The 25,320-nt window shown below is 46.6% G+C and overlaps 1 protein-coding gene across 1 annotated transcript; it reads right to left on the bottom strand.

Annotated features, from left to right (window-relative positions):
- Positions 1–685: 685 nt before the first annotated feature.
- On the bottom strand, positions 686–23,287 carry GRM2 (glutamate metabotropic receptor 2). Its single transcript, XM_073564491.1, has 6 exons — positions 21,370–23,287; positions 9,256–9,853; positions 4,497–5,334; positions 3,117–4,180; positions 2,121–2,289; positions 686–1,313 (listed from the first exon to the last, which is right to left on the bottom strand). The coding sequence occupies exons 2-6, from the start codon at positions 9,727–9,729 to the stop codon at positions 1,240–1,242; spliced, it is 2,619 nt and encodes an 872-aa protein (XP_073420592.1). The 5' UTR covers positions 9,730–9,853; positions 21,370–23,287; the 3' UTR covers positions 686–1,239.
- Between the last annotated feature and the right edge of the window lie 2,033 nt (positions 23,288–25,320).

Below are 25,320 nucleotides of genomic sequence, written 5' to 3'. Positions count from 1 at the left end.
ATGTACACAGGGACTGCACCAGCAGAATAGTGAGTGCAGCTCTGGAGTATAATACGGGATGTAACTCAGGATCAGTAATGTAATGTATGTACACAGTGACTGCACCAGCAGAATAGTGAGTGCAGCTCTGGAGTATAATACAGGAGGTAACTCAGGATCAGTAATGTAATGTATGTACACAGTGACTGCAGCAGCAGAATAGTGAGTGCAGCTCTGGAGTATAATACAGGATGTAACTCAGGATCAGTAATGTAATGTATGTACGCAGTGACTGCACCAGCAGAATAGTGAGTGCAGCTCTGGAGTATAATACAGGATGTAACTCAGGATCAGTAATGTAATGTATGTACACAGTGACTGCAGCAGCAGAATAGTGAGTGCAGCTCTGGGGTATAATACGGGATGTAACTCAGGATCAGTAATGTATGTACACAGTGACTACACCAGCAGAATAGTGAGTGCAGCTCTGGAGGATAATACAGGAGGTAACTCAGGGTCAGTAATGTAATGTATGTATACAGTGAATGCACCAGCAGAATAGTGAGTGCAGCTCTGGAGGATAATACAGGAGGTAACTCAGGGTCAGTTATGTATGTATACAGTGAATGCACCAGCAGAATAGTGAGTGCAGCTCGGGTATAATACGGCATATGTAATGTCTATACACTGCGTCTCCCTCAGTGGATTGGGAGTTTTAGTAGATGACATTTTATTTACATAATTCACATCCGGTTTGTGGAGAAAGTTTTGTTCTTTTTGTTGCTCTTTAGTTCTGATTTAGTGCAAATAAGATAAGGAAGGAAATACATTGTCTGATTATCGCATATGTCGCATGTCTGATAGCCCCCTGCACGAGACGTCACCTTGGGATCCCCAGCTTGTTATGGTCCACAGTCCCAGCATCAGGGGTGATTTTCTGGTTGCATCAGATGGTGGTCATGTCTGGATCGCACTGCTACCGACCACCAGTTGTCCTGTACATACTTCTGGAAGGAGTTGGACACTTTCTTGTGGCCCCATCGTCGTCCTTGTCTGAGGCTATCATCCTCTGGGTGGCCCCATGTTTCCCATGTCCATGTCATTTTAGGACCAACAATAACTGTACGAGAATATATAAGGAAGATTTTGGTGTCGGAGTTGACTCCTTCCTGATGACCGGTCAGTCTCCAGCCCATCTGCAGGTCCAGATCAGGCCTGACCTATGATGTCATCATGACATCATCAGCCCCGGGACTTCTATCAGAGAGATGAGGTCGTGGAGTCAACCACTTCTCGGCCATTGCACACGGTGGGCACGTACTGTGCGGTGGAACCTGTAAATACAATGCAGTTATTACCCGGACCCCCCACCAGCTTTATGGGGGCAGAGTGGGGTTGCTTTAGCTTTTCTATGGGTGGTTACAGATGTGGCTGTGCTTATTGGGGCTGATAACTTCTGTTTTCTTTAGTACTGTAGGGGGGAGCACTAATGAGCGGTTTGTTAAGTCCCTCGTTAGAGAGGATGCGCCGTCTCTGCAGGTTAATGGATCGCCAGCGGCTTCTGGAAGGATGTGAATTTAAATCAACCCATTAAAAGACCCCCTGGGGCATCGTGGGCAGGAGGGGCAGAGAGCAAATGACAATGGTGTAGAGGCTTGTGGTCCTCGCGCTGCATTTCTCCACATCTGAGCCGCTGTTAATGGCAGCAGCATATGGGAACTCTCTATAGTGATTCCCTTTATATTCTCAGCCGGAATAATGAAAATGCATCTCCTGGTAAGAGCTAATGCAGCCTATTCACAAGGCTTGGGGTTAATCACAGGGCTCGCCGCTCTTCCTGCACAATTGTTGTGTTTCCACTCTCAAGTGATTCATTAAAACAAGATCAAGCAAACCTGTGTCCCCATGTGTCCTCTAACCACAAGTCCCAGCATGCCTCGCATCCTTATTGGCCCCTCAAATATATGATAGAATGTTAATATTTAATTGTACAATGCCTGTGAAAAGCTGGGTACCGCCATGGGCACGGCCATGGATGCCTTTCCTGACATTTTGTGTAGAAAATCTGACAACTAAGGAGGGGCTGATATATTCATCAGAACATTTAATGTTATAACCCTGAAAACACCCCTCATACTTACCATGCGACCCTCCTGCCCCCGTGGCACTGAAGCGGTTGGTGGCACTGCGGTGGCTGGTGACATTTTTCTGTGGCTGGAACATAATAACATGGAGCTTTGGAGTAAAGAGACATCCCAGAACCACGGAGCCGCTGAGACTGACCGACACACACAAGGTGGTCGTCTGGACCTGAAATGATGGAGAGATAGTCAGGAGGCTCTGTAATCTGATCGTGAAAGGAATATAACTCTCATCATCTTCATAGTATGATATAAGAATGTAAAGCAAAAAAGAAAATTCCCAACACCCAGGACTGAACGCATAGACTGCTATATAATGTAACGTTACGTGGGATATATACGTTGTATCTACATCAGGCTGCAAGGCAGCAGAGATGTTATGGGGTATCACTTCCTAATGATGAAGATCTCTGGATTCTGAATGTTAGGGAATGCTATACCTAGACAAGAACAGATCCTTCTGGTACAAGAAGGATCCGACGGTTCACGACCCTTGTCGTAACTGACCCATTGAAGTCACTCAACCTAGGGGGCTGCACTGATCTGCACCTACTCTCCTCTGACGCCTAAATGGGAGATTTGTGAGGTGATTTGGAACTTGTTTGCTTGTTTCAGTTTCTCACCATTATCTGTAGAGGAAGGGGCAGCAAAGCTTTACCAGGAGGTGGAAGATAATCCATGGAAAGAGGAGGATGAAGGAGAAAGACAGAAGGAGAAGCCATGAGAAAGCACTGATGGCCATGAGGAGAGGAGATGGTGGAAGAGTTGGAGGCTATTTGCTGGGGTTAGGCATTACAAAGTGCTACCCCATTAGATTTTGCTTTGGTGTCTCGTGATTACATTTTTCACTGATCTACACCCTATGAGTAATGTTATACGAGGTGTTGACTGTACCTAGTGTCTGCAGGATTCCAATGACCGCTCTATAAAGGGGAACCCAGTATCCACCATTTATGATCTAGATGGCTCCCCCTGAGTGCAGAGCCGGGTTCTCACCCTGTAATCACTGGAGGTAACGTAGAATATGGGCAGGAAGGCCAGCCAGATGATGCAGGTGGTGTACATGGTGAATCCAATGAATTTGGCTTCGTTGAAGTTCTCGGGACATTTGCGGGTCTTGAATGCATACAGGGTGCAGAGCAGAACCAGGAGGACGTTATAGGAGAGCGACACCAGCATGCTGCCGTCCCCACTGTTACACTTCAGCGTCACCACGTAGCGTTTATCCGGGGCCGTGTCCTTTCGAGTCCCTGCTGGCTCCAGAAGCAGCCATACCAACACCACAAGAAGCTGGCAGGAGATGAGGGCAAGGCAGATGCCAACTTGGGAGGCCGGGCTTATAAAGCGAGGTCTCTGGACTCCATCACGGGCACCATTGAAGATACGGGCGATGCGATTGGTCTTGGTTAAGAGCGCTGAGTAACAAATGGCAAAAGACGTGCCAAGTCCAAGGCGTCGAAGGGTGCAGACGCCAGTGGACGGCTTGGCAATGAACATAAAGGTCATGGCATAGCAGAGCAGCACTCCGATCAGCAGGATGTAGCAGAGCTCACGCCCCGAGGCCTTCACAATAGGTGTATTGTTGTTCTGGACAAACACCCAAATAACAAACATGGTGGAAAGAATCCCCAGGCAGGATAGGCAGACAGGACCCAGAGCCCAGACGTCACTCCAGCGGATATATTCCTGAGGAAGTTCGAAGCAGTCCTTGAGGTCCACATTGGGCCAGTAGCCCAGGCCACAGTCTTTACAGGTGAAATCATCCAGCAGGTACTCGTGTGGCTGGCAGGGGATGCAGATCCAGCAGCACATGTCTCCAGGCTGCATGCTTTTCACCTCGTTCTTCTTACAAGGGTCACTGCACTGGGACACCGGCACCGAGCTGCGTGCCCAAGGGATCCGACTGGTATTGAGTGTCAGCTCCTCGGCCCAGTAGCCTACTTTAAGGTAGCGATAGAGTCCATTCGTTTTCTGGAAGTTGAAGATGTTGTAACGACCAATTCCATCTCCAAACTTGTCAAATCTCACGATGCTTTGCGTGTCCGGGGGAGGGAATGGAGCTGGAGACAAAAAGGAGAATTATTGTAAATCTGCTGGGAGTGATCTATGGAAATACAACATGCGGGTGATGAGATTCCTAATCCGCAGCCAGTATCCGTACTCTCCATTAGAAATAGTGGAATGTGCTTGCTTAACTAACACTCATATAATTGAAGAAAGAGCCCCCCACCCATTAATTCTCCGGGTGGGAGAGTTGTTGGGGCCACATTCTGACGATAAGTTCAGGTCCCACATTTTGGATATTTATGATATATCTCAAACTTCAAAGCCTACGACCAGTGGACAAAACTGTTCCCCTAAGTGGAATCTACTCACCATCGAACTTCACGTTGAGGATGTAGTCCCGGTAGAAGCGACGTCCATTGAGTGGGTTCATGGCAGGGCAGAGGCTGCTGACATTGGGACACAGGGTCTGGTACATGTTGTGCAGAGCGTGAGCCATGGCGTAGACAGCGTTCACCACAAACATGATCTTGGATTCTTGCTCAAACTTGACATCTTGTAGGGAATGCCTGGTACAGTCCGAAGAATTGAGCTGACAATGAAACTTGTTCTCCCAGAACTCCCTGAAGAACGGATTCCGAGTGTTATTGAAGGGATGTAAAGATTGGAAATATCTGGAGAACTCGAAGAGTGGGTAAGATGCCAGCTCAATGGTAATGGCGCCTTCAGCCACCTCTTCACTACCAAACACCACACTCTCCAAGGCTCCCCAACCATCACTCGCCACCCACATAAAGGACGCGTTCAGTTGCTGGGCAGCAGCCAGAAGTTCCCGGGCGTCCTCAATCTTGGTGAAGAGCACGACCACCCGGGCAGTAGGCTTCTGCTGGAGAGCTCGGATGACACTGGCGAAAGTTTTTTTGTTCATGGAGCGTCCAACCTTTTCGGAGGTAGCGATACAAATGTTTCGCGCTCTGGCCTCCTGCTCGAAGGCTTCAATGCCTGTTTCACCATAATCCCCTTCAGAGGCCACAGTGGACACATAGGTCCAGTTGAAGAAACGAAGGATCTCTGCCATGGCCTTGGCTTGGTAGAAGTCAGGAGGCACGGTGCGGGTAAAGAAGTCATACCGGGTCTTATCACTGAGCTTGGCGCTCGTAGAGGCGTAACTGATCTGTGCGATCTGGAAGAGCCTCAAAAGGTTTGCAACCTGGAGGAAATTGAGAAAATATGAGGTACGGGTGCAAAATGGCTCAGGAGGTCATGGGGGATGGTGGTGTAAATCTTGCAGCCTATCTTATCATGCCTCGCTATGTGACAAGGAACTTTGCCAAAATGAAGCTGTACCAAGGGCCAGGTGCGGCTTCACAACCGTTGGTCACGGACTATGCGGACCGGCCACCATCATGGCAGTCCTAGTCTATGGCACAGTCCACACAAGCTGAAATGTGACCCTCATTAAACATATGAAGCCCCTCAGTCTATACGTTCCCTAGAGGGAATCTATGATCACATTATTGACTGTGAGGAGGGAATTCTCTGAAAATTGCATTTCTATTGATTTTCATTTTAGATATTTTCTATAGTTTAAATGCAATATAAGAAAAATAAATCTACAAAGATCAATCTGTGGTGCGGACCACCCACTGCACCCCCTCCGATCATGTGTCATCAGATGTGCTGTCCGTGTAATGTACTACCTGTATCTCCATAATATACAAGGAGAGACAAGGAGATGGTACTATCTGTATCTACAACATGCACAATGAGAGACAAGGAGGTGGTACTATCTGTACAACATATACAAGGAGAGACATGGAGGCAGTACTATCTGTATCTACAACATATACAAGGAGAAACATGTAAGAGGTACTATTTGTATCTACATCATATACAAGGAGAGACAAGGAGACGGTACTATCTGTACCTACAACATATACAAGGAGAGACAAGGAGGTGGTACTATCTGTATCTACAACATGCACAAGGAGAGACAAGGAGGTGGTACTATCTGTATCTACAACATGCACAAGGAGAGACATGGAGGTGGTACTAGCTGTATCTACAACATATACAAGGAGAGACAAGGAGGTGGTACTATCTGTATCTACATCATATACAAGGAGAGACAAGGAGACGGTACTATCTGTATCTACAACATATACAAGGAGAGACAAGGAGGTGGTACTAGCTGTATCTACAACATGCACAAGGAGAGACAAGGAGGTGGTACTATCTGTACAACATATACAAGGAGAGACATGGAGGCAGTACTATCTGTATCTACAACATATACAAGGAGAAACATGTAGGAGGTACTATCTGTATCTACATCATATACAAGGAGAGACAAGGAGACGGTACTATCTGTATCTACAACATATACAAGGAGAGACAAGGAGGTGGTACTATCTGTATCTACAACATGCACAAGGAGAGACAAGGAGGTGGTACTATCTGTACAACATATACAAGGAGAGACATGGAGGCAGTACTATCTGTATCTACAACATATACAAGGAGAAGCATGTAGGAGGTACTATCTGTATCTACATCATATACAAGGAGACGGTACTATCTGTATCTACAACATATACAATGAGAGACAAGGAGGTGGTACTATCTGTATCTACAACATGCACAAGGAGAGACAAGGAGGTGGTACTATCTGTACAACATATACATGGAGAGACATGGAGGCAGTACTATCTGTATCTACAACATATACAAGGAGAAGCATGTAGGAGGTACTACCTGTATCTCCATAATATACAAGGAGAGACAAGGAGACGGTACTATCTGTATCTACAACATATACAAGGAGGTGGTACTATCTGTATCTACAACATGCACAAGGAGGTGGTACTATCTGTACAACATATACATGGAGAGACATGGAGGCAGTACTATCTGTATCTACAACATATACAAGGAGAAGCATGTAGGAGGTACTATCTGTATCTACATCATATACAATGAGACGGTACTATATGTATCTACAACATAAACAAGGAGAGACAAGGAGGTGGTACTATCTGTATCTACTATATGCACAAGGAGATACAAGGAGGTGGTACTATCTGTACAACATATACAAGGAGAGATGTGGAGGCAGTACTATCTGTATCTACAACATTAACAAGGAGAAGCATTTAGGAGGTACTATCTGTATCTACATCATATACAAGGAGACGGTACTATCTGTATCTACAACATATACAAGGAGAGACAAAGAGGTGGTACTATCTATCTACAATATGCACAAGGAGAGACAAGGAGGTGGTACTATCTGTACAACATATACAAGGAGAGACGTGGAGGCAGTACTATCTGTATCTACAACATATACAAGGAGAAGCATGTAGGAGGTACTATCTGTATCTACAACATATACAAGGAGAGACAAGGAGGTGGTACTATCTGTACATCATATACAAGGAGAGACATGGAGGCAGTACTATCTGTATCTACAACATATACAAGGAGAAGCATGTAGGAGGTACTATCTGTATCTACATCATATACAAGGAGACGGTACTATCTGTATCTACAACATATACAAGGAGAGACATGGAGGCAGTACTATCTGTATCTACAACATGTACAAGGAGACACATGGAGGCAGCACTATCTGTATATACAAGGGGGGACAAGGAGGCAGTACTACCTGTACCTACAACATACACAAGGAGAGACATGGATGCAGTCCTATATGTATATACAACATATACAAGGAGAGACATGGAGGCGATACTACCTGTATCTGCAACATATACAAAGAGACGTGGTTGCAGTCCCACCTGTATCTACAACATATACAAGGAGGCAGTACTACCTGTATCTGCAACATATACAAAGAGAGACATGGAGGCAGTACTATCTGTATATACAAGGAGAGACAAGGAGGCAGTACTACCTGTATCTACAACATATACAAGGAGATATATGCAGGCAGTACTATCTGTATATACAACATATACAAAGAGAGACATGGAGGCGGTACTATCCGTATCTACAACATATACAAGGAGTGACATGTAGACAGTGCTACCTGTATCTACCACATGTACAAGGGGACACATGGAGGCAGTACTACCTGTATCTACAACATATAGAATGAAAGACAAACAGGCTGTACTATCCATAGCTACAACATATACAATGAAAGACAAGGAAGCAGTACTATTTGTATATGCAACATATACAAAGAGAGACAAGGAGGCAGTACTGCCTGTATCTACAACATATACAAGGAGAGACATGGAGGCAGTACTATCTGTATATACAACATATACAAGGAGTGACAAGAAGGCGGTACTATCTGTACAAAAAAGAGATATGGAGGAGGTACTCTTCATATCTACAACATATACAAGCAGAGACCAGGAAGCGGTACTATCTGTATGTACAACATATACAAGGACACAGTACTATTCATAACATACCAGGAGAGACAAGGAGGCAGAACTATCTGTATCTACAACATTTACAAGGAGCAGGTACTATTTGTATCTACAACATACTGTATATAAGGGGAGACAATGAGGCAGTACTATCTGTTTATACAACATAAACAAGGAGAGACAAGAAGGTGGTACTATCTGTATCTACATCATATACAAAGAGTGACAATGAGGAAATACTATCTACAACATAAACAAGATAAGACATGGAGGCAGTACTGTTTGTATCTACAACATATATAAGGGGAAACAAGTAGATGGTACTATTTTAAGGAGAGGCATGGAGGCAGTACTATCTGTAGTTACAACATATATAAGGAGAAACAAGGAGGCAGTACTATCTGTAGGCACTTGATTCCCAGGCAGAGACGGGGAGGCAGTACTATCTGTAGGCACTTGATTCCCAGGCAGAGATGGGGAGGCAGTATAATCTGTAGGCACTTGATTCCCAGGGAGAGACGGGGAGGCAGTACTATCTGTAGGCACTTGATTCCCAAGGAGAGACGTGGAGGTTGTACTATCTGTAGACACACGATTCTCAGACAGAGACGGGGAGGCAGTACTATCTGTACCTACATTCTCTAGAGGCAGTTATATGTTGGCTGCCACACAATGGACGGTGATGGAGCCTGAGCTCCTTATGTAGCATGTTCAGTCCATACATTTACCTGAATAGAGACATCGCTATACGAGCCTCCGATGACTCCGCTGATCGCTGTGAGGGTTTCCCCATGGATTGCGTAGGATCCATCTGGGCAGAGGTACTGAGGACCATCTCCTCGAGTCAAGGACCCTCGCACCAACTCCAAGGCTTGCTCCAGAGCATAGGTGTCTTTAGAGCATGTGTCCAGGATGTGGGCTCCCAGTTTAAGTCCTGGAAGAATTTTGGGGTCCCTGTTAATGGCGTCTAAAGCAAAAAGCATGGCTTCCAGCCGCTGCAAGCCCCGGTGCTCATTCATGCGTCCACACTCAGATCCCGGACCCCCTTTTTCATGGACTGGGAAGAGACCCCCTATGACCAGATCGCCTTCAATGCGGATCTCTGGTCTGGGGATTTTGCTGCTTTTCTCAGTGGTAAAGATAGGAAGCAAAAACAGCGTCCAGAAGAGAATAGCCATGAGCTCAACCAACCGGTCAGACATTGAGAAACCACTTCAGGGGCTGCTGGAGGAGGACAGGGCACAGGAGCCGGGGGACTCGGGCGAAGAACTGGGCAGAAATGGAGGAGGCATAGAGAACCCAGGGAAAGACCCCTGAAGCGTTGTCCTGAATGGAAAGAGAGTGAGAAAGTGTGAAAAAGAGAAAAGCGATCAGAGGTGAAGGACACAAAAAAATGGGCAGACATATAACTGCTCATAACAGATCTATGGAGGCAGTACTATCTGTGTCTACATCACTCACAGAGAGACAGGGAGGCAGTACTATCTGTCTACATCACTCACAGAGAGACAGGGAGGCAGTACTATCTGTCTACATCACTCACAGAGAGACAGGGAGGCAGTACTATCTGTGCCTACTTCACTTACAGAGAGACAGGGAGGCAGTACTATCTGTGTCTACATCACTTACAGAGAGACAGGGAGGCAGTACTATGTCTACACTTACAGGGAGGCAGTACTATCTGTGTCTACACTTACAGGGAGGCAGTACTATCTGTGTCTGCACTTACAGAGAGACAGGGAGGCAGTACTATCTGTGTCTACATCACTTACAGGGAGGCAGTACTATCTGTGTATACACTTACAGAGAGACAGGGAGGCAGTACTATCTGTGTCTGCACTTACAGAGAGACAGGGAGGCAGTACTATCTGTGTCTTCATCACTTACAGAGAGACAGGGAGGCAGTACTATCTGTGTCTTAATCACTTACAGAGAGACAGAGAGGCAGTACTATCTGTGTCTGCACTTACAGAGAGACAGGGAGGCAGTACTATCTGTCTTCATCACTTACAGAGAGACAGGGAGGCAGTACTATCTGTGTCTTAATCACTTACAGAGAGACAGGAAGGCAGTACTATCTGTGTCTACATCACTTACAGAGAGACAGGGAGGCAGTACTATCTGTGTCTACCAGTGGTGGGATTAAAATTTTTAACAGGTTCTACAGTCATGGCCAAAAGTTTTGAGAATGACACAAATATTAATTTTTACAAAGTCTACTGCTTCATTTTTTCTAATGGCAATTTGCATATACTCCAGAATGTTATAAAGAGTGATCAGCTTAACAGCAATTACTTGCAAAGTCAATATTTGCCTAGAAAATGAACTTTATCCCCCAAAACACATTTCAACATCATTGCAGCCCTGCCTTAAAAGGACCAGCTAACATCGTTTCAGTGATTGCTCCATTAACACAGGTGTGGGTGTTGATGAGGACAGGGCTGGAGATCAATCTGTCATGATTAAGTAAGAATGACACCACTGGACACTTTAAAAGGAGGCTGGTGCTTGGCATCATTGTTTCTCTTCTGTTAACCATGGTTATCTCTAAAGAAACACGTGCAGTCATCATTGCACTGCACAAAAATGGCCTAACAGGGAAGAGTATCGCAGCTAGAAAGATTGCACCTCAGTCAACAATCTATCGCATCATCAAGAACTTCAAGGAGAGAGGTTCCCTTGTTGCCAAAAAGGCTCCAGGGCGCCCAAGAAAGACCAGCAAGCGCCAGGACCGTCTCTTAAAAGTGTTTCAGCTGCGGGATCAGCCACCAGCTGTGCAGAGCTTGCTCAGGAATGGCAGCAGGCAGGCGTGAGTGCATCTGCACGCACTGTGAGGCGGAGACTCTTGGAGTAAGGCCTGGTCTCAAGGAGGCAGCAAAGAAGCCACTTCTCTCCAGGAAAAACATCATGGACAGACTGATATTCTGCAAGAGGTACAGGGAGTGGACTGCTGAGGACTGGGGTAAAGTCATTTTCTCTGATGAATCCCCTTTTCGATTGTTTGGGACATCTGGAAAACGGCTTATTTGGAGAAGACCAGGTGAGTGCTACCACTAGTCTTGTCTCATGCCAACTGTCAAGCATCCTGAAACCATTCATGTGTGGGGTGGCTTCTCAGCCAAGGGAATGGGCTCTCTCTCAGTCTTGCCTAAAAACACAGCCATGAATAAAGAATGGTACCAGAATGTCCTCCAAGAGCAACTTCTCCCAACCGTCCAAGAGCAGTTTGGCGATCAACAATGCCTTTTTCAACATGATGGAGCACCTTGCCATAAAGCAAAGGTGATAACTAAATGGCTCAGGGAACAAAACATAGAGATTTTGGGACCATGGCCTGGAAACTCCCCAGATCTTAATCCCATTGAGAACTTGTGGTCAATCATCAAGAGACGGGTGGACAAACAAAAACCTTCAAATTCAGACAAAATAAAAGCATTGATTTTGCAAGAATGGACTGCTATCAGTCAGGATTTGATCCAGAAGTTGATTGAGAGCATGCCAGGGAGAATTGCTGAGGTCCTGAAGAAGGGTCAACACTGCAAATATTGACTTGCTGCATTAACTCATTCTGTCAATATAACCTTTTGTTACTCATAATATGATTGCAATTATATTTCTGTATGTGATAAAAACATCTGACAAACACATAAAAACCAGAGAGCAGCAGCTCATGTGAAAATATAATATTTGTGTCATTCTCAAAACTTTTGTCCATGACTGTATGTTTGTGTGCAGGAAAACCACCCCCATCTTAAGCCACACCCATTATTAAGCCACACCCATTTACACACACCTTTTCCTCAAACATATACAAGTAGGGGCGCAGTCAAACAGTTGAAAAAAAATTAAATTGGAATGAGATCAGAACAGTGCACATTCTGGCCAGCGGCACTCCTGACCCGAGTGTGACAGCTGCATATATTTCTATGCAGCTGTCTCACTTGACTGTCCGGCTGGCCAGGCTGTACACTACATGTCTTTGTCCTAATGGAAATTAAAAGTAAAAATCACCATACCCTTCCTGCAAATTGGTGTTACTCAAGTCCCATCTGTGTCAAACAATGATGATTTTAATTGCAGGGTTAAATTGGCATATTTCCACAACTAGAACACCAAAAAAAGAATGGTTCATGAAAATATCACAACCACAAGTATAATCGACAGAGCAATAATAATTAATGTATAGTACTTATAAGATCACATCAGAACTACAAAGTGCCAAATCCCCAATAGGCAGCATTGTTCCATAATAGGCAGCACACGTCCCCAATAGGCAGCACAGGTCCCCAATAGGCAGCACAGGTCCCAAAAAGGCAGCACAGGTCCCCAAAAGGCAGGCACAGGTCCCCAATAGGCAGCATTGTTCCCTATAGGCAGCACACGTCCCCAATAGGCAGCACAGGTCCCCAAAAGGCAGCACAGGTACCCAATAGGCAGCATTGTTCTCTATAGGCAGCACACGTCCCCAATAGGCAGCACAGGTCCTCAATAGGCAGGCACAGGTCCCCAATAGGCAGCACAGGTCCCCAATAGGCAGTATTGTTCCCTATAGGCAGCACAGGTCCCCAATAGGCAGTACAGGTCCTATCTGTCTACGTCACTTACAGAGAGACAAGGAGGCAGTAGTATCTGTGTCTACATCACTTACAGGGAGGCAGTACTATATGTGTCTACATCACTTACAGAGAGACAGGGAGGCAGTACTATCTGTGTCTACATCACTTACAGAGAGACAGGGAGGCAGGTACTATCTGTGTCTACATCACTTACAGAGAGACAGGGAGGCAGTACAATCTCTGTCTACATCACTTACAGAGAGACAGGGAGGCAGTACTATCTGTGTCTACATCACTTACAGAGAGACAGGGAGGCAGTACTATCTGTGTCTACATCACTTACAGAGAGACAGGGAGGCAGTAGTATCTGTGTCTACATCACTTACAGGGAGGCAGTACTATCTGTGTCTACATCACTTACAGAGAGACAGGGAGGCAGTACAATCTGTGTCTACATCACTTACAGAGAGACAGGGAGGCAGTAGTATCTGTGTCTACATCACTTACAGGGAGGCAGTACTATCTGTGTCTACATCACTTACAGAGAGACAGGGAGGCAGTACTATCTGTGTCTACATCACTTACAGGGAGGCAGTACTATCTGTGTCTACATCACTTACAGAGAGACAGGGAGGCAGTACTATCTGTGTCTACATCACTTACAGAGAGACAGGGAGGCAGTACAATCTGTGTCTACATCACTTACAGAGAGACAGGGAGGCAGTACTATCTGTGTCTACATCACTTACAGAGAGACAGGGAGGCAGTACTATCTGTGTCTACATCACTTACAGAGAGACAGGGAGGCAGTACTATCTGTGTCTACGTCACTTACAGAGAGACAGGGAGGCAGTACTATCTGTACATACAGTTGTGGCCAAAAGTATTGACACCCCTGCAATTCTGTCAGATAATACTCAGTTTCTTCCTGAAAATGATTGCAAACACAAATTCTTTGGTATTATTATCTTCATTTAATTTGTTTTAAATTAAAAAACACAAAAGAGAATGAAGCAAAAAGCAAAACATTGATCATTTCACACAAAACTCCAAAAATGGGCTTTTGTGTGATCTACCACCTGATGAGGAAGATATCGATTGGATCTCTGGAGTATCAGACTGGATATAAGACAGCAGGACAATTACCCAAAACACACTTCAAAAAGCACTAGAAAATGGTTTGAGAGAAAGCACTGGAGACTTCTAAGGTGGCCAGCAATGAGTCCAGACCTGAATCCCATAGAACACCTGTGGAGAGATCTAAAAATGGCAGTTTGGAGAAGGCACCCTTCAAATATCAGGGACCTGGAGCAGTTTGCCAAAGAAGAATGGTCTAAAATTCCAGCAGAGCATTGTAAGAAACTCATTGATGGTTACCGGAAGCGGTTGGTCGCAGTTATTTTGGCTAAAGGTTGTGCAACCAAGTATTAGGCTGAGGGTGCCAATACTTTTGTCTGGCCCATTTTTGGAGTTTTGTGTGAAATGATCAATGTTTTGCATTTTGCTTCATTCTCTTTTGTGTTTTTTCATTTAAGACACATTAAATGAAGATAATAATACCAAAGAATTTGTGTTTGTAATCATTTTCAGGAAGAAACTGAGTATTATTATGTGATAGAATTGCAGGGGTGTCAATACTTTTGGCCACAACTGTATGTACCTTACAGGGAGGGACATTGAATATAATCTCTAGCTTTATTTGCAGACTATTCACACCTACATCATGTGCAGGGAGCCACAGGGACGAACCTCTCTCTGCACCTACAACATTTACAGGGTGACACATTTAGGCATGTTTGGGGGTGTACTTCTACTGCAGACAGTCAGGTGGGACCCACGAATGAGGAGAAAACAGCAATGTGAAAGCAGACTATCTTCACACAATTGGTCTAACAATACAGGGAAACTGAAAAAACTGACCCGCACATCCCAACTAGTGTGAACAGGAGCCAGCTAACATAACAAATCTAAAAAAATACAAAGCTGCACTCTGGATTGTTTAGAATGGTAAATCTAGAATATTGGCCCCACATTGCTGCCATAGAACAGGGGCTAGCTGCTATATTATGGACATGTGAAATCAATGAATCTTCTATGGCAGCAATGCGGGGCCAATAGTCTAGATTTACCATTCTAAACAATCCAGAGTGCAGCTTTGTATGTTTTTAATAAAGGGAAACCGTCAGCAGGCAGGCACCACTCTGATAGGGTTCATAGGAATGAACTATTGAAATGGGGGTACTTACTAACTCTAGGTGTCAATATAGTAGTGGAGCCTGATCTCTGCAGCACGGGCTGTGTCCACTTTCCACATATACGAGCTCTACATTACAGACTATTATATCCAGTAACATCTGGAACGACTGTGAAATCTCCAGTCACTAACATGTTAATAGGGAGATGACAATGTACATGAAGTATCAAGTAACTTCTATTTGTCAGAATAGTAAGACGTCATCTCCAACTCTGACCAGTCTGTGATCTGCGAAGATGTGACTGGCTTATTTCTCTGATACAAAAATCTAAATCCACTGCATACAGTGACATGATAGCATTGTCCCTGCCTAGAACCTCCACTAGAGGGAGCACAGGAGCCTGCTGTGTACACATGACTTACTGTGTTCAATGTGTACAGGGAGCTCCCCCTAGTGGTGGCTGCAGACAGGATCTTATCATGTATCTCTGTGTACAGGGAGCTCCACCTAGTGGATACTGCAGACAGGATCTTATCATGTATCTCTGTATACAGGGAGCTCCCCCTAGTGGTGTCTGCAGACAGGATGTTATCATGTATCTCTGTATACAGGGAGCTCCCCCTAGTGGTGGCTGCACACAGGATCTTATCATGTATCTCTGTATACAGGGAGCTCCCCCTAGCGGTGGCCGCAGACCGGATCTTATCATGTATCTCTGTATACAGGGAGCTCCCCCTAGTGGTGGCTGCAGACAGGATCTTATCATGTATCTCTGTATACAGGGAGCTCCCCCTAGTGGTGGCTGCAGACAGGATCTTATCATCTATCTCTGAATACAGGGAGCTCCCCCTAGTGGTGACTGCAGACAGGATCTTATCATCTATCTCTGTATACAGGGAACTCCCCCTAGTGGTGGCTGCAGACAGGATCTTATCATGTATCTCTGTGTACAGGGAGCTCCCCCTAGTGGTGACTGCAGACAGGATCTTATCATGTATCTTTGTATACAGGGAGCTCCCCCTAGTGGTGGCTGCAGACAGAATCTTATATATCTCTGTATACAGGGAGATCCCCCTAGTGGTGGCTGCAGACAAGATCTTATCATGTATCTCTGTATACAGGGAGCTCCCCCTAGTGGTGGCTGCAGACAGGATCTTATCATGTATCTCTGTGTACAGGGAGCTCCCCCTAGTGGTGACTGCAGACAGGATCTTATCATGTATCTCTGTGTACAGGGAGCTCCCCCTAGTGGTGACTGCAGACAGGATCTTATCATGTATCTCTGTATACAGGGAGCTCCCCCTAGTGGTGGCTGCAGACAGGATCTTATCATGTATCTGCATACAGGGAGCTCCCCCTAGTGGTGGCTGCAGACAGGATCTTATCATGTATCTCTGCATACAGGGAGCTCCTCCTAGTGGTGACTGCAGACAGGATCTTATCATGTATCTCTGCATACAGGGAGCTCCCCCTAGTGGTGGCTGCAGACAGGATCTTATCATGTATCTCTGTATACAGGGAGCTCCCCGTAGTGGTGACTGCAGACAAGATCTTATCATGTATCTCTGTATACAGGGAGCTCCCCCTAGTGGTGGCTGCAGACAGGATCTTATCATATATCTCTGTGTACAGGGAGCTCCCCCTAGTGGTGACTGCAGACAAGATCTTATCATGTATCTCTGTATACAGGGAGCTCCCACTAGTGGTGGCTGCAGACAGGATCTTATCATGTATCTCTGTGTACAGAGCCCTCCCCCTAGTGGTGGCTGCAGACAGGATCTTATCATGTATCTCTGTATACAGGGAGCTCCCCCTAGTGGTGACTGCAGACAGGATCTTATCATGTATCTCTGTATACAGGGAGGTCCCCCTAGTGGTGGCTGCAGACAGGATCTTATCATGTATCTCTGTATACAGGGAGCTCCTCCTAGTGGTGGCTATGCATCATATTTGCAGCACGTTATAACAGCCAGGGTGCCAGTACCACGTACTAAAGATGCTTTTTATGAAGGGGTTGAATAATCCTGATGTTGCAGTAGTCAGTAAGTGACATGTTGTGTGGAGTTGTTATATGATTTGTGTTACTTTTTCTTGTGTTGTTGATTCTAAAGAGCAAAATGTTTGTAAATATTTCTAATACATTGAATTTTCAATGTCTGGGGGCAAATAAATGTAAATTCTATTTATTTACTTTCTATATCCGTCTTTCATTCCTTATGTGCCATTGCTTCACCGGTGCGATGAGATGGACGTCTGCTGCCTCTTCCCTATAATATTATCATGTAGGGGTATGAAGTGGGGGAGTTGTTCCCCTCACCGCAGCCGTGGACCACTGCCTGCATCGGGCCACTGATGGCAACCTGCAGTGCCTAGATCTAATATCTATGGTGGGCCGCAGTCCTTCCTGAGGGGGCTGCCCCCAACATGGAGGTTTCTGGCCCCCTGTAATCAGGCAGTTTGACAGGTTGTGCAATCTGCAGTCTTACATTGATTGCAACGATATGAAGCCCGGATGACCCTGTGACTGCTCCTGACCCTGTGACTGCTCCTGACCCTCTGACTGCTCCTGACCCTCTGACTGCTCCTGACCCTGTGGCTGCTCCTGACCCTGTGACTGCTCCTGACCCTGTGACTGCTCCTGACCTTGTGACTGCTCCTGACCCTGTGACTGCTCCTGACCCTGTGACTGCTCCTGACCCTGTGGCTGCTCCTGACCCTGTGGCTGCTCCTGACCCTGTGACTGCTCCTGACCCTGTGACTGCTCCTGACCCTGTGACTGCTTCTGACCCTGTGACTGCTCCTGACCCTGTGACTGCTCCTGACCTTGTGACTGCTCCTGACCCTGTGACTGCTCCTGACCCTGTGACTGCTCCTGACCCTGTGGCTGCTCCTGACCCTGTGGCTGCTCCTGACCCTGTGACTGCTCCTGACCCTGTGGCTGCTCCTGACCCTGTGACTGCTTCTGACCCTGTGACTGCTCCTGACCCTGTGACTGCTCCTGACCCTGTGACTGCTCCATCTGCAGCTTCTTGTCATTTGTGATTGTATCACTGCAGCATTACAAAGTATCACAAAGATGAGGCCCCGATCACCTGCACTGGGGGCTCTCTGCAGGTGACGGGGGCCTCATCTGCTGCATCCATTGCATCTCTACTAACATAAATCATAGATACACCAGCTCAGTGCTCAGATCATTGTCTGGAGTGGGGGGGGTGAAATCACAGTGTAGCCATGGAAACCAGATCCTGGGAGCCGCATGCAGAGAGGGGGCATCTTCTGTAATCTAGACAAGGAGCAGGGTGGGAAAAGATTCCAGCGCCTCTAACAACATAAGACACCTGTAAATCTCAACTGTTGGGGCACTACAAGTGCAAGCATGCCAAAACAGCCCGATTACAATGCAGTGTGGCATGAAATCTTTCATGTCTGGAGGGTTTTCATCCCTCCAGGTCATGGAGTTTCTGGACATCACCTCCTCCCTCTTCCCTCATCTTTACACTGGAGACATTTATCCTATAACTTAGACAAGAGAAGTCTCCAAGACTCCAGAAGTGATAGGTGGAAGCTGCAATTAGTGACAAACAGATGGAGTGGCGCCCATATCCCATAATATACAGCATAAAGCAAGAACTGCTGGAACCACAAAGAGCTCAATGCACCGAGAAGCAACTTCTATAGGAAGAGGAAAAATAGAGCAACACAACCAGATGTGCGGTATCCCACAGAGAGCTGGATCCTGTGCCCACTAATGTAGGAGAGAAACAGATGGCAGCCAGCGGAGCCTGCACTGTGCGCTCAGTGTATGGGAACGGTGCATGCACTCAGGGATCGGTGCATTGTGGGGTAACAGACGCTGATCAGTGCAGTGTGGGGTAACAGACGCTGATCAGTGCAGTGTGGGGTGCAGACGCTGATCAGTGCAGTGTGGGGTGCAGACGCTGATCAGTGCATTGTGGGGTACAGACGCTGATCAGTGCAGTGTGGGGTGCAGACGCTGATCAGTGCAGTGTGGGGTAACAGACGCTGATCAGTGCAGTGTGGGGTACAGACGCTGATCAGTGCAGTGTGGGGTACAGCCGCTGATCAGTGCATTGTGGGGTACAGACGCTGATCAGTGCAGTGTGGGGTGCAGACGCTGATCAGTGCATTGTGGGGTGCAGACGCTGATCAGTGCAGTGTGGGGTGCAGACGCTGATCAGTGCAGTGTGGGGTAACAGACGCTGATCAGTGCAGTGTGGGGTACAGACGCTGATCAGTGCAGTGTGGGGTACAGCCGCTGATCAGTGCATTGTGGGGTACAGACGCTGATCAGTGCAGTGTGGGGTGCAGACGCTGATCAGTGCAGTGTGGGGTGCAGACGCTGATCAGTGCATTGTGGGGTACAGACGCTGATCAGTGCAGTGTGGAGTGCAGACGCTGATCAGTGCAGTGTGGGGTACAGCCGCTGATCAGTGCATTGTGGGGTACAGACGCTGATCAGTGCAGTGTGGGGTACAGACGCTGATCAGTGCAGTGTGGAGTGCAGACGCTGATCAGTGCAGTGTGGGGTACAGACGCTGATCAGTGCATTGTGGGGTACAGACGCTGATCAGTGCATTGTGGGGTACAGACACTGATCAGTGCATTGTGGGGTAACAGACGCTGATCAGTGCATTGTGGGGTACAGACACTGATCAGTGCATTGTGGGGTAACAGACGCTGATCAGTGCATTGTGGGGTACAGACACTGATCAGTGCATTGTGGGGTAACAGACGCTGATCAGTGCATTGTGGGGTAGAGATGCTGATCAGTGCATTGTGGGGTGCAGACGCTGATCAGTAGATTGTGGGGTACAGATGCTGATCAGTGCATTGTGGGGTGCAGACGCTGATCAGTGCAGTGTGGGGTACAGATGCTGATCAGTGCATTGTGGGGTAACAGACGCTGATCAGTGCATTGTGGGGTACAGCCGCTGATCAGTGCATTGTGGGGTACAGACGCTGATCAGTGCATTGTGAGGTACAGACGCTGATCAGTGTATTGTGAGGTGCAGACGCTGATCAGTGCATTGTGAGGTGCAGACGCTGATCAGTGCAGTGTGGGGTACAGATGCTGATCAGTGCAGTGTGTGGTACAGACGCTGATCAGTGCAGTGTGGGGTACAGATGCTGATCAGTGCAGTGTGGGGTAACAGACTCTGATCAGTGCATTGTGGGGTACAGATGCTGATCAGTGCAGTGTGGGGTACAGACGCTGATCAGTGCATTGTGGGGTACAGACACTGATCAGTGCATTGTGAGGTACAGACGCTGATCAGTGCATTGTGAGGTGCAGACGCTGATCAGTGCATTGTGAGGTGCAGACGCTGATCAGTGCATTGTGAGGTGCAGACGCTGATCAGTGCATTGTGAGGTACAGACGCTGATCAGTAGATTGTGGGGTACAGCCGCTGATCAGTGCATTGTGGGGTACAGACACTGATCAGTGCATTGTGGGGTACAGACGCTGATCAGTGCATTGTGAGGTACAGACGCTGATCAGTAGATTGTGGGGTACATGCCCTGAGTGATCATTAGATGTTGGAGCAAATATTTTGTTCTCGGTAGATTGCGGTGTGCGCGCTGTCTTCAGTAACATTTGGGGGATATACACTTTTTAGTAGACCGAGGGATGTATGCACTGAGTTTAGATATTTGGGGTCCATGCTATGTGTTATCTGCACTTCTCCCGATCTGCTGCTCGTCTGTAATATGACTTAGCCTGCACGTCACAGCGCATACATTACACTTATTTGACCCATTAATCTTTCCTCACCTGACAAGCCCTGTCTATGGCAGCTGCATATGACACTCTGAGGACACATATAGACCACGTCATCTCCATACTGTGCCTGACACCCACAGCACTGTCCTGACAGCTCTCCAACTCTTACTTCACACAAACTTCACATTACTATTCTGCATCTCATGGATCCCGTTCCCCAGCTCAGCCCAAAACCTGTGATCCACTGGGCTATATCCCCTATGATATCTCTGTAATGTTTCCTTTGTATTTAAGAGATTTCTGATTGGGATCTGCACCTCCAGGATTTCTTACCATGCCTCAGTTTACCTGATTTTGCCGTCCAAAGTGATGATCTCTTGGTTCCCTTTGTCCAAAGTGCTGACCTTCAGGATCCCTCTGTCCCTGGTGCTGATTTCCTGGCTCCCTCTGCCCCTGGTGCTGATTTCCTGGCTCCCTCTGTCCCAGGGGCTGATTTCCTGGCTCCCTCTGTCCCAGGGGCTGATTTCCTGGCTCCTTCTGTCCCTGGTGCTGATCTCCTGGCTCCTTCTGTTCCTAGTGCTGATCTCCTGGCTCCTTCTGTCCCTGGTGCTGATCTCCTGGCTCCCTCTGTCCCTGGTGCTGATCTCCTGGCTCCCTCTGTCCCTGGTGCTGATCTCCTGGCTCCCTCTGTCCCTGGTGCTGATCTCCTGGCTCCCTCTGTCCCTGGTGCTGATCTCCTGGCTCCCTCTGTCCCTGGTGCTGCTCTCCTCGCTCCCTCTGTCCCTGGTGCTGATCTCTGGCTCCCTCTGTCCCTGGTGCTGATCTCTGGCTCTTTCTGTCCCTGGTGCTGATCTCCTGACTCCTTCTGTCCCTGGTGCTGATCTCCTGGTTCCTTCTGTCCCTGGTGCTGATCTCCTGGCTTCTTCTGTCCTTAATGTTGATCTCCTAGTGCTTTCTGTCCCTGGTGCTGATCTCTTGGCTCTTTCTGTCCCTGGTGCTGATCTCCTGGGTCCTTCTGGCCCTAGAGATGATCTCCTGGCTCCCTCTGTCCCTGGTGATGATCTCCTGACGCTCTGTCTCTGGTGATGATCTCCTGACTCTGTCTCTGGTGATAATTTCCCAGATCCCTCTGTCCCTAGTGATGATCTAATGGCTCCCTCTATCCCTGGTGATGATCTCCTAACTCCATCTGTTCCTAATGATGATCTCCTGACTCCCTTTGTACAGGTAATGATTTCTTGGCTCCTTCTGTCCCTGGGCTGATCTTCTGGCTCCCTCTGTCTCCGGTGCTGATCACCTGGCTCCCTCTGTCCCTGGCGCTGATCTGCTAACTCCCGCTGTCCCTGATGATGATCTCATGGCTACCTTTGTCCAGGTGATGATCTCTTGGCTGCTTCTGATTATCTCTGGGCTCCTTCTGTCCCTGGTGATGATCTCCTGGCTCCCTCTGTCTCTGTTGATGATCTCCTGGCTCCCTTTGTCCAGGTGTTGATCTCTTGGCTCCTTCTGTCCCTGGTGCTGATCTCCTGGCTACCTCTGTCCCTGGTGCTGATCTCCTGGCTCCCTCTGTCCCTGGTGCTGATCTCCTGGCTCCCTCTGTCCCTGTTGATGATCTCCTGGCTCCCTTTGTCCAGGTGTTGATCTCTTGGCTCTTTCTGTCCCTGGTGCTGATCTCCTGGCTTCCTCCGTCTCTGGTGCTGATCTCCTGACTACCTCTGTCCCTTATGATGATCTCCTGGCTCCCTTTGTCCAGGTGATGATCTCCTGGCTCCCTCTGTCCCTGTTGATGATCTCCTGGCTCCCTTTGTCCAGGTGTTGATCTCTTGGCTCCTTCTGTCCCTGGTGCTGATCTCCTGGCTACCTCTGTCCCTGGTGCTGATCTCCTGGCTCCCTCTGTCCCTGTTGATGATCTCCTGGCTCCCTTTGTCCAGGTGTTGATCTCTTGGCTCTTTCTGTCCCTGGTGCTGATCTCCTGGCTTCCTCCGTCTCTGGTGCTGATCTCCTGACTACCTCTGTGCCTGATGATGATCTCCTGGCTCCCTTTGTCCAGGTGATGATCTCTTGGCTCCTTCTGTCCCTGATGGTGATCTCCTGGCTTCCTTTGTCCAGGTGTTGATCTCCTGGCTCCCTCTGTCCCTGATGATGATCTCCCGTCTTCCTCTGAACTCTCTTCAGCCGATGTTCGTACTGAACTCTCTTCTGCCTCGGCTTCTAGTTCTGGAAGAGAATGATAATTCAGAGAGGGGGCTCCTCTCTCATTAAGGAATCTGGTCCTGTGGGAAGGGGGAAGCAGTGAGGTTTTCACAGCAAATCATCATGTGGAGAAGGGGGACTTTGTTATTGGAAAGTCTGGGAGGAGTGGTCTTGAGCTTCTGTAGTAATCACAGCACATATAGTGTCACATATACCTGCACTCCGTTATCATCAGCAACCATCACATAACAGCTGTGAAATAGAAATTCAACAGTCAGGAAAGCAACAAACAGAGGAATTCTGGAAGAATAAGGAAAGGATACGACTGTGGTGTATATAATAGTAGGGGTAAATCATTTCAATGTATATAATAAGGGGTGTATATGCATGTGGTCTATATAGTAAGGTGTAGATATGACTGTAGTTTGTATACTAGGTGTAGATATGACTGTAGTGTGTATACTGTGGTGTAGATATGTCTGTAGTGTGTATACTGTGGTGTAGATATGACTGTAGTGTGTATACTGTGGTGTAGATATGACTGTAGTGTGTATACTATGATGTAGATATGACTGTAGTGTGTATACTAGGTGTTGATATGACTGTAGTGTGTTTACTAAGTTGTAGATATGATTGTAGTGTGTATACTATGGTGTAGATATGACTGTAGTGTGTATACTATGGTGTTGATATGACTGTAGTATGTATACTATGGTGCAGATATGACTGTAGTGTGTATACTAGGTGTTGATATGACTGTTCTGTGTTTACTAAGTTGTAGATATGACTGTAGTGTGTATAGCAAGGTGTAGCTATGACTGTAGTGTGTATACTATGGTGTAGATATGACTGTAGTGTGTATACTATGGTGTAGCTATGACTGTAGTGTGTATAATAAGTTGTAGATATGACTGTAGTGTATACTATGATGTAGATATGACTGTAGTGTGTATAGTAAGGTGTAGCTATGACTGTAGTGTGTATACTAGGTGTAGATATGACTGTAGTGTGTATACTAAGGTGTAGCTATGACTGTAGTGTGTATACTAGGTGTAGATATGACTGTAGTGTGTATACTAAGGTGTAGCTATGACTGTAGTGTGTATACTAGGTTTAGATATGACTGTAGTGTGCAGACTATGGTGTAGATATGACTGTAGTGTGTATACTATGGTGTAGATATGACTGTAGTGTGTTTACTAAGTTGTAGATATGACTGTAGTGTGTATAGTAAGGTGTAGCTATGACTGTAGTGTGTATAGTAAGGTGTAGCTATGACTGTAGTGTGTATACTATGGTGTAGATATGACTGTAGTGTGTATACTATAGTGTAGATATGACTGTAGTGTGTATAGTAAAGTGTACCTATGACTGTAGTGTGTATAATAAGTTGTAGATATGACTGTAGTGTGTATACTATGGTGTAGATATGACTGTAGTGTGTATAGTAAGGTGTAGCTATGACTGTAGTGTGTATACTAGGTGTAGATATGACTAGTGTGTATACTAAGGTGTAGCTATGACTGTAGTGTGCAGACTATGGTGTAGATATGACTGTAGTGTGTATACTATGGTGTAGATATGACTAGTGTGTATAGTAAGGTGTAGATATGACTGTAGTGTGTATACTATGGTGCAGATATGACTGCAGTGTGTATAATAAGGTGTAGATATGACTGTAGTGTGCAGACTATGGTGTAGATATGACTGTAGTGTGTATACTAAGGTGTAGATATGACTGTAGTGTGTATACTCGGTGTAGATATGACTGTAGTGTGTATACTATGGTGTAGATATGACTGTAGTGTGCATACTATGGGGTAGATATGACTGTAGTGTGTATACTAAGGTGTAGATATGACTGTAGTGTGTATACTAAGGTGTAGATATGACTGTAGTGTGTATACTATGGTGTAGATATGACTGTAGTGTGCATACTATGGTGTAGATATGACTGTAGTGTGTATGCTCGGTGTAGATATGACTGTAGTGTGTATACTATGGTGTAGATATGACTGTAGTGTGCATACTATGGGGTAGATATGACTGTAGTGTGTATACTAAGGTGTAGATATGACTGTAGTGTGTATACTCGGTGTAAATATG

Source organism: Dendrobates tinctorius, unplaced genomic scaffold, assembly GCF_039654945.1.
Source record: "Dendrobates tinctorius isolate UK_male_01 unplaced genomic scaffold, ASM3965494v1 ptg000455l, whole genome shotgun sequence".
In the NCBI taxonomy this organism is placed as follows: domain Eukaryota; kingdom Metazoa; phylum Chordata; class Amphibia; order Anura; family Dendrobatidae; genus Dendrobates; species Dendrobates tinctorius.
The sequence above is the reverse complement of the archived record's forward strand: the minus strand, read 5'-3'. Positions and strand labels throughout refer to the sequence as shown.